This window comes from Triticum dicoccoides, chromosome 7A (assembly GCF_002162155.2).
Source record: "Triticum dicoccoides isolate Atlit2015 ecotype Zavitan chromosome 7A, WEW_v2.0, whole genome shotgun sequence".
In the NCBI taxonomy this organism is placed as follows: domain Eukaryota; kingdom Viridiplantae; phylum Streptophyta; class Magnoliopsida; order Poales; family Poaceae; genus Triticum; species Triticum dicoccoides.
Window position 1 is genome coordinate 243364918 of NC_041392.1, and position 10434 is coordinate 243375351.

Here is a 10434-nt window from a genome sequence, read left to right on the forward strand (position 1 = left end):
CCATAATTCATACGGTGTCGTCTCAACGGATTTCGACGGAGCCCTATTTAAAGTGAATGCGACAGTCTCTAAAGCATAGCCCCAAAATGATAGCGGTAAATCGGTAAGAGAGATCATAGATCGCACCATATCTAATAGAGTGCAATTACGATGTTCGGACACACCATTACGCTGAGGTGTTCCAGGCGGTGTGAGTTGTGAAACTATTCCACATTTTCTTAAGTGTGTGCCAAATTCGTGACTCAAGTATTCTCCTCCACGATCTGATCGCAGGAACTTGATTTTCCTGTCACGTTGATTCTCAACCTCACTCTGAAATTCCTTGAACCTTTCAAAGGTCTCATACTTGTGTTTCATTAAGTAGACATACCCATATCTACTCAAGTCATCAGTGAGGGTGAGAACATAACGATAGCCACCGCGAGCCTCAACACTTATTGGACCGCACACATCAGTATGTATGATTTCCAATAAGTTGGTTGCTCGCTCCATTGTTCCTGAGAACGGAGTCTTGGTCATTTTACCCATGAGGCATGGTTCGCACGTGTCAAAGATTCGTAATCAAGAGACTCTAAAAGTCCATCTGCATGGAGCTTCTTCATGCGTTTGACACCTATGTGACCAAGGCGGCAATGCCACAAGTATGTGGGACTATCGTTATCAACCTTACATCTTTTGGTATTCACACTATGAATATGTGTAGCATTACGCTCGAGATTCATTAAGAATAAACCATTCACCATAGGAGCATGACCATAAAACATATCTCTCGTATAAATAGAACAACCATTATTCTCGGATTTAAATGAGTAGCCATCTCGTATTAAACGAGATCCTGATACAATGTTCATGCTCAAACTTGGCACTAAATAACAATTATTGAGGTTCAAAACTAATCCCGTAGGTAAATGTAGAGGTAGCGTGCCGACGGCGATCACATCGACCTTGGAACCATTCCCGATGCGCATCGTCAACTCATCCTTCGCCAGTCTCCATTTATTCCGCAACTCCTGCTTTGAGTTACAAATGTGAGCAACTGCACCGGTATCAAATACCCAGGAGCTACTATGAGTACTAGTAAGGTACACATCAATTACATGTATATCACATATACCTTTTGTTTTGCCGGCCTTCTTGTCCGCTAAGTATTTGGGGCAGTTCCGCTTCCAGTGACCACTTCCCTTGCAATAAAAACACTCAGTCTCGGGCTTGGGTCCATTCTTTGGCTTCTTCCCGGCAGCTTGCTTACCGGGCACGGCAACTCCCTTGCCGTCCTTCTTGAAGTTCTTCTTACCCTTGCCTTTCTTGAACTTAGTGGTTTTATTCACCATCAACACTTGATGTTCCTTTTTGACTTCTACCTCTGCTGATTTCAGCATTGCAAATACTTCAGGAATGGTCTTTTCCATCCCCTGCATATTGAAGTTCATCACAAAGCTCTTGTAGCTTGGTGGAAGCGACTGGAGGATTCTGTCAATGACCGCGTCATCCGGGAGATTAACTCCCAGCTGAGTCAAGCGGTTATGTAACCCAGACATTGTGAGTATGTGCTCACTGACAGAACTATTTTCCTCCATCTTACAGCTGAAGAACTTGTCAGAGACTTCATATCTCTCGACCCGGGCATGAGCTTGGAAAACCATTTTCAGCTCTTCGAACATCTCATATGCTTCGTGTCGCTCAAAACGCTTTTGGAGCCCCCGTTCTAAGCTGTAAAGCATGCCGCACTGAACGAGGGAGTAATCATCAGCACGTGTCTGCCAAGCGTTCATAACGTCTTGGTTCTATGGGACGGGTGCGTCACCTAACGGTGCTTGTAGGACATAATCTTTCTTGGCAGCTATGAGGATGATCCTCAGGTTCCGGACCCAGTCCGTATAGTTGCTGCCATCGTCTTTCAGCTTGGTTTTCTCTAGGAACGCGTTGAAGTTGAGGACAACGTTGGCCATTTGATCTACAAGACATATTGTAAAGATTTTAGACTAAGTTCATGATAATTAAGTTCATCTAATCAAATTATATAATGAACTCCCACTTAGATAGACATCCCTCCAGTCATCTAAGTATAACATGATCCGAGTTAACTAGGCCATGTCCGATCATCACGTGAGACGGACTAGTCAACATCGATGAACATCTTCATGTTGATCGTATATTCTATACGACTCATGCTCGACCTTTTGGTCTTCTATGTTCCGAGGCCATGTCTGTACATGCTAGGCTCGTCAAGTCAACCTAAGTTTTTGCATGTGTAAATCTGTCTTACACCTGTTGTATGTGAACGTTGGAATCTATCACACCCGATCATCACGTGGTGCTTCGAAACAATGAACTGTCGCAATGGTGCACAGTTAGGGGGAACACTTTCTTGAAATTATTATGAGGGATCATCTTATTTACTACCGTCGTTCTAAGTAAACAAGATGCAAAAACATGATAAACATCACATGCAATCAAATAATAATAGTGACATGATATGGCCAATATCACATAGCTCCTTTGATCTCCATCTTGGGGCTCCATGATCATCTTGTCACCGGCATGACACCATGATCTCCATCATCGTGTCTCCATGAAGTTGCTCGCCAACTATTACTTCTACTACTACGGCTAACATGTTTAGCAATAAAGTAAAGTAATTTACATGGCGTTTCTCAATGACACGCAGGTCATACAAAAAATAAAGACAACTCCTATGGCTCCTGCCGATTGTCATACTCATCGACATGCAAGTCGTGATTCCTATTACAAGAACATGATCTCATACATCACATATATATCATTCATCATTCATCATAACTTTGGCCATATCACATCACAAAGCACTTGCTGCAAAAACAAGTTAGACGTCCTCTAATTGTTGTTGCAAGTTTTACGTGGCTGCAAAAGGGTTCTAGCAAGAACGTTTTCTTACCTACGTAATAGCCACAACGTGATTTGTCAACTTCTATTTACCCTTCATAAGGACCCTTTTCATCGAATCCGCTCCAACTAAAGTGGGAGAGACAGACACCCGCTAGCCACCTTATGCAAGTAGTGCATGTCAGTCGGTGGAACCAGTCTCACGTAAGCGTACGTGTAAGGTCGGTCCGGGCCGCTTCATCCCACAATACCGCTGAAGCAAGATAAGACTAGTAGCGGCAAGAAAGTTGACAACATCTACGCCCACAACAAATTGTGTTCTACTCGTGCAAGGAGAACTACGCATAGACCTAGCTCATGATGCCACTATTGGGGAACGTTGCAGAAAACAAAAAATTTCCTACGGTTTCACCAAGATCCATCTATGAGTTCATCTAGCAACGAGTGATCAGATTGCATCTACATACCTTTGTAGATCACGCGCGGAAGCGTTCAAGGACGGGGATGAGGAAGTCGTACTCGACGTGATCCAAATCACCGGAGATCCTAGCGCCGAACGGACGGCACCTCCGTGTTCAACACACGTACGGTCGGCGCGACGTCTCCTCCTTCTTGATCCAGCAAGGGGGGAGGAGAGGTTGATGAAGATCCAGCAGCACGACGGCGTGGTGGTGGATGCAGGGCGTCACCGCAGCAGGGCTTCGCCGTTATACTGCGAGAGAGAGGTGTAGCAGGGGAGAGGGAGGCGCCAAGACTCAAGGTGTGTTTGCCCCCTCCCTCCCCCCTTTATATAGGCTCCCCTAAGGGGGGCGCCGGCCCTAGGAGATGGGATCTCCTAGGGGGCGGCGGCCAAGGGTGGAGTAGCCCCCAAGGCAAGTGGGGCGCCCCCCACCCTATGGTTTCCAACCCTAGGCGCAGGGGGGTGGGCCTAGGGGGCGCACCAGCCCACTATGGGCTGGTTCCCCTCCCCACTTTGGCCCATGGGGCCCTCCGGGATGGGTGGCCCCACCCGGTGGACCCCCTGGACCCTTCCGGTGGTCCCGGTACAATACCGGTGACCCCGAAACTCTTCCGATGGCCGAAACTGCACTTCCTATATATAATTCTTCACCTCCAGACCATTCCGGAACTCCTCGTGACGTCCAGGATCTCATCCGGGACTCCGAACAACTTTCGGGTTACTGCATATTCATATGTCTACAACCCTAGCGTCACCGAACCTTAAGTGTGTAGACCCTACGGGTTCGGGAGACATGTAGACATGACCGAGACGGCTCTCCGGTCAATAACCAACAGCGGGATCTGGATACCCATGTTGGCTCCCACATGTTCCTCGATGATCTCATCGGATGAACCACGATGTCGAGGATTCAAGCAACCCCGTATACAATTCCCTTTGTCAATCGGTACGCTACTTGCCCGAGATTCGATCGTCGGTATCCCAATACCTCGTTCAATCTCGTTACCGGCAAGTCACTTTACTCGTACCGTAATGCATGATCCCGTGACCAGACACTTGGTCACTTTGAGCTCATTATGATGATGCATTACCGAGTGGGCCCAGAGATACCTCTCCGTCATACGGAGTGACAAATCCCAGTCTTGATCCGTGTCAACCCAACAGACACTTTCGGAGATACCCGTAGTATACCTTTATAGTCACCCAGTTACGTTCTGACGTTTGGTATACCCAGAGCACTCCTACGGTATCCGGGAGTTACACGATCTCATGGTCTAGGGAAGAGATACTTGACATTGGAAAAACTCTAGCAAACGAACTATACGATCTTGTGCTATGTTTAGGATTGGGTCTTGTCCATCACATCATTCTCCTAATGATGTGATCCCGTTATCAATGACATCCCCATGTCCATAGCCAGGAAACCATGACTATCTGTTGATTAACGAGCTAGTCAACTAGAGGCTCACTAGGGACACATTGTGGTCTATGTATTCACACATGTATTACGATTTCCGGATAATACAATTAAAGCATGAACAATAGACAATTATCATGAACAAGGAAATATAATAATCATTTTATTATTGCCTCTAGGGCATATTTCCAACACTAATAAAATTACATCCATCGCTACTTCCAATGAGTTTCGGTCTGTGCAAGAATCCGGCACGGTACTACCGCTCATAGGAAGTGGTACTACCGCGTAGGGTGCGAAAGTCAAAAATTACTTCCGCCCGTACTTCCGCGCATGCCAGCGTTCTGGGCTAGAGACCACAGTACTACCGCTCGCTGGGAGCGGTACTACCGCACGACGTGGTACTACCGCTACCTTGAGCGGTACTACCATGGACCACTGCGGTATTACCATGGACCGCTGCGGTACTACTGCTCCCTTGAGCAGTACTACCGCACGCCACAGAGCAGTAGCACTTGGAGGCCTTCATCTTTGTAAAGACAAGGGAAAACGACAGGTACTCCAATGAAGCAAAGGAAAGGTGGTGCAAAGGAACAGATGTGTACGTGTTATTCCACCCCAACCTTTTCGAAGCAGACCCCCTCTTAATAGTACGGATTTCCTACGACTCAAATCCAACGAAAAAAAAACATAGAGAAACGCCGTCTTTGATAGGCTCCGAGGGGTACCGAATCATCTTGTGCCTAGACATGAGATATCTGAAATGCTTAATGCACACGATTAGTCCACAAATGCATTGCCATCAATCACCAAAACCACTTAGGGAGAAATATGCCCTTACATTGGCCCACTCCTAAGAAACCTGTTTTTTGACAGTTTGTTTGACCGTTAACTTATATGTGGGTCTCACATATAAGCTCTTTCTTCTTCCTCCTATTTATTCTCCCTCTCCTTCCCTATCTCTCACTGTCCCGAGCCATGGGCGGCCATAGTGATGGCCGGAGGACCTCGAGCAGCCACAACCGGCACGACGGCCGCCACAGGTCGCATGATGGCGCGCCGAGGAGGCTGCACAGCGCCAGCCACCTTGAGCGGCCCCACGCCCATCTGCAGCGCGCAAGTGCTGCAGCTCCTTGCCAGCACGGCCGACGCCGCTACTGGAGTTTGCCATGGATTCCTCACCTAGCTCCCTCACCTCCTATCGGCCTAGTCTGACGGCTGCCTCGCCATGGACGCCCGACCATAGCACCTGCTTGCGCTGCTCGGCAACCCAACACAATGCCGGCCATGGTGCCACCCCGACCCGGAGGTCCTCGGGACGTAGCAGCATCTGCTGTCTTGCCCGCCACCCCTGCTGCCACGCCCCGCCATGGTCAGCCATGAGCAGCGGAACAACGGGAGCTACCACGTGCAGCAGGGGGAGCAGCGGCTCCGCCGTGTGCAGCAGCCGGAACGCCCTCGAGCTTCGCCTGCAAAGCAAGGTCGGACGACGCGCACATGGTCCCTTCGTTGGCTCCCGCGAGCTTGTCGCCGGCGGGGACCCGATTGCTTTTTATACTTTTTCGCACGGACCCGATTGCTTTAAAAAAATTACAGGGACCTGATTGCTTTTTATTCTTATTTCTAGGGACATGAAAGTCTTTCAAAAATATGTGGGGCCCACGTGTCATGGCCTGTTAACGGTCAACCTAACGGTCAAAGCTATCAGTCAATCTGACAAGTGGACCCAAGTTGTCATAATTTTGCTTAAAACTTAATGGTTCAATCAGTATTTTTCGGAACAACCAACCAAATTTATGGTAGCATTTAAAAAAATTAAAGAAAGCGATAATTTTTTACAAACATACATAGCTTGTAACGAGGTAGTTTTTTGCTATATACTCCAGCCCGAGCTAGCTTACGCGGCACACCACACCACGAGGTGCATGCAGAGAAAAGAAGTCGACTGCTTGGTACTGGTAGTCAGTCCCAATTTCTAGAGGTACTGCTGCCAAAAAGGTTGCTCGAAAATAATGGCGCGAAATGGGGGGATGCTAAGGCCAACGAATCGATTTTGGCCTTGAAGAGTGTTTACATACAGCGGCTAGAAAGACTTGATTTGACAACCTCAGCCTCATCGGCGCATGCGGACGCGGAGGCCTTGGTCTATTCTTGGGCAGGAGCAATAGGCCGCCATTGATTACGCCACAGTTCTCTCTCTCGCCACCACGCTCCCTCCCACACGCTCCCGAATTCTCTGCCCACACCACCCGCGAGCGCACACGCGCGCGCGACCCTGAGTCTTCTCCGTTTCCGGGGTTGCGCGCGCTGCGTCTGCCTTCCCTGCGCTGCGTTCCTCTCGACGACAACAACGTGTGCTGGCCGGCCAGCGAACGCCTCCCGCGCGCCCGACAAGCACCGGGTTGCAGCTTCGTGGCTGCGACCTCGCCGCCTCCGCCCGCCGTCGTCAACCGGTGGCGCCGGCGGGCTGGCTCCCCGGCACCGTCCCGGACATGGCCGGAGCGCCACCCCTCCCCGCGCGCCTGCTGTCGATCGCCGTCTGCCTCCTCCTGCTCCCGCCCGCCGCCCACCCCGCGCGCCAGCTAGCTGACACCGACGCCGCCGCCGACGCGCTCCTCAAGCTGAAGGACGGCATCAAGGACGACGCCGGCGTGCTGCGCAACTGGTCGCCGGGCACACGCCCCTGCGCCGGCGCCGGCTCCAGCTGGGCGGGCGTCATATGCCACAAGGGTGAAGTGACGGGCCTGCAGCTGGAGAACATGGCTTTGTCCGGCACGATCGACCTGCGCCCGCTCAAGGGCCTCCGCGGCCTCCGCTCGGTTAGTTTCATGGACAATCAGTTCACCGGCCCCATGCCCGACGTGAACGAGCTCCCCGGGCTTCGCGCCATCTTCCTCTCCGGGAACAAGTTCTCCGGCGAGATCCCTGCCGACGCGTTCGACGGGATGAGCTCGCTCAAGAAGGTGGCCCTGTCCAAGAACAATTTCTCCGGCCCAATCCCGGCCTCGCTCGCCGGCGTGCCCAAGCTCATGGACCTGCTGCTCGATGATAACAAGTTCCAGGGCAAAATCCCTGACCTCCCGCAGAAGGAATTAAAGGTCGTCAATGTCGCTAACAATGAGCTGGAGGGGGAGATTCCGGCGAGCCTCAAATCCATGGGCGCCGCCATGTTTGCCGGTGAGCAAAATACGTATGCACATTACCGGACGGCCTAGTTGGTTGGTGCTGCAACGTCGACGAACGACGGCGCATGTATGTCTGGCCCTGACATTGTCCTTCGGTGCAGGCAATAAGAAGCTCTGCGGTGGATTACTTGACCAGAAATGCGCGGCCCCGCCGACGTCACTGACTCCGGCACCCGCTAAAACGGAAACGCCTCCGTCGTCTCCGCCGCCAGCGCCTGCTAAAACGGAAACGCCTCCGTCGTCTGACAAAGGCGGAGCCCAGCCGTCGGCACCGGCAGTCCCGGCGGCAGACAAAACGACGGGCCCGCCGGCAGACAAGGCCGCACAAGATGCTGCTCCTAAGGAGCCCACCGAGGGCTCTATGTCCTACGGCGTCCTGGTGGCAATCCTCGGCGTGCTGGCTCTCATGGGCTTCGCGCTCTTGGCGCTTCAGAGGCGGCGGCGAGAGTACGACACCGAGAACTTCGGCCCGTCGATCTCGAAGAAGCCCTCGATGAGGAAGATCAACGCAGAGCCAACGAAGGGCGATTCGGGGCGCATGGTCGCAACGGCAGGCGCCCCTACCGCCGCAACTGCTTCGGCAGCCGGAGGCGGCACGCGTAAGGCGGGGGAGCAGGGGCGGCTGACGTTCGTGCGCGAGGACCGGGGCAGGCTATTCGAGCTGCAGGACCTGCTCAAGGCGACGGCGGAGGTGCTGGGCGGCAACGCCGGCTCCAACCTCGGCCTGTGCTACCGCGCGACCCTGACCGGCGGGCAGTCCATCGTGGTGAAGCGGTTCAAGGAGATGAACCGCGTGGGCAGGGAGGAGTTCGAGGAGCACATGCGGCGGCTGGGGCGGCTCTCCCACCCCAACCTCCTCCCGCTCGTCGCCTACTACTACCGCAAGGAGGAGAAGCTCCTGATGCACGACTACGTCCAGAACAAGAGCCTCGCCCACCTCCTCCACGGCGAGGGGCGCGGGGTAAAGAAGGCGGTGGTGCACTGGGCGGCGCGGCTCAAGATCATCAAGGGCGTGGCGAGCGCGCTGAGCTACATGTACGACGAGCTGCCGATGCTGACGGTGCCGCACGGCCACCTCAAGTCCTCCAACATCCTGCTGGACGAGCGCTTCGAGCCGCTTATGACCGACTACGCGCTGGTGCCGGTGATGAACCATTCCCACGCCGCGCAGCTCATGGTGGCCTTCAAGTCGCCCGAGCGGAAGCAGTTCGGCAAGTCGTCCAAGAAGAGCGACGTCTGGTGCCTCGGGCTCCTCATCCTCGAGATCCTCACGGGGCGGCCGCCGTCATACGACCTGAAGGCGTCGGCCGCGCCGGAGCAGGAGCAGCAGAACCCGAACGACCTCGCCGGCCTCGTGGCGTCGACGCCGGAGGAGAAGTGGCTGCGGACGGTGGTGGACCCGGACCTCAGGTTCGACGACGAGGCGGACAAGGAGGCGGCGGTGAAGCTGATCAAGATCGGCTTGGCGTGCTGCGACGGCAACGCGGAGAGCCGGTCGGAGCTCAAGGACGCGGTGAAGGGGATCGAGGAGCTCAAGGCCAAAGGACGCGGCGACAGGGAGGACAACTCCTTCTACTCGTCGATAAGCGACGGCACCGAGCGCGACGAGGACTTCACCAATGTCGCCATCCACTGATCGGTCGTCCATGGATCCATGCATGCTCACACATCAACACACGTCCGTCTAACGACCCAACTATGCACGCTCCGTACATGGAGCCAACACTAAACATGGACCTAGCACGTACTGATCTGCACTCTACCTTAATTCGATGTTCAGTGGTAGCAGTAATTTGGTAATTAAATCTTCTCTCAGTTCACCATCTGTAGTTTTTCTTTAACACAGTTCTCCGTCTTTAGTTTTTTTTAACACAGTTCTCCATCTTTAGCTAATTGATTGATTAACTGGTCTCAGTGTTCATCTGATGTTCTCTAAGCGGATTAGGGATTCAGAATTTCAGAACATTTTTGGGTTGTGTTTTAGTACAGATCCTGTTCACAGTTGTAAAATTTAGGGCCTTTTGGTTCACATAATTCTAAAATCACGGGCAGTAGAAAAAACGCAAAGATTGAAATGCCATGCTCGCATCATATGAAATCCTACAGGATTTTGGCCTATTTGATTGTGTCATGGAAAAAATAAGAGTCAATTACATCGCTGGTGCTTAAACTTGGCGCACACAATCACTTTGGTGCTTGAAATACATTGAACTGGTGCAGCAACTTGGCTCGGACGTGCAGATACAGTGCTAATCACATTTGGGTATGAAATCGATGTTGACTTGGCGTGCCAGCGTGGCATGGGCCCCACGGAGGTCTGTGGCCTTTTTTGTGAAAACCCCCTCAAAAAATTTATTTCTCACAAAAAGCCCCTATCAACATGACAGCCCCCATTTCATTTTGACTCTATGAATGTGAGGCCCGCCTGTCAATACGTGAAAATAAAAACGGATCAGAAGCCTCCGCATCTCGAACTCAAGACCAATTGCAGGATAGCTAGCCGTCCAAAT

At 52.2% G+C, this 10434-nt stretch overlaps 1 protein-coding gene across 1 annotated transcript; it reads left to right on the forward strand.

Moving 5' to 3' along the window:
- Positions 1-7231: 7231 nt before the first annotated feature.
- LOC119332259 (pollen receptor-like kinase 1) lies at positions 7232-9838 on the forward strand. The gene is made up of 2 exons (XM_037605444.1): positions 7232-7916; positions 8026-9838. The coding sequence occupies exons 1-2, from the start codon at positions 7232-7234 to the stop codon at positions 9558-9560; spliced, it is 2220 nt and encodes a 739-aa protein (XP_037461341.1). The 3' UTR covers positions 9561-9838.
- Positions 9839-10434: the final 596 nt, after the last annotated feature.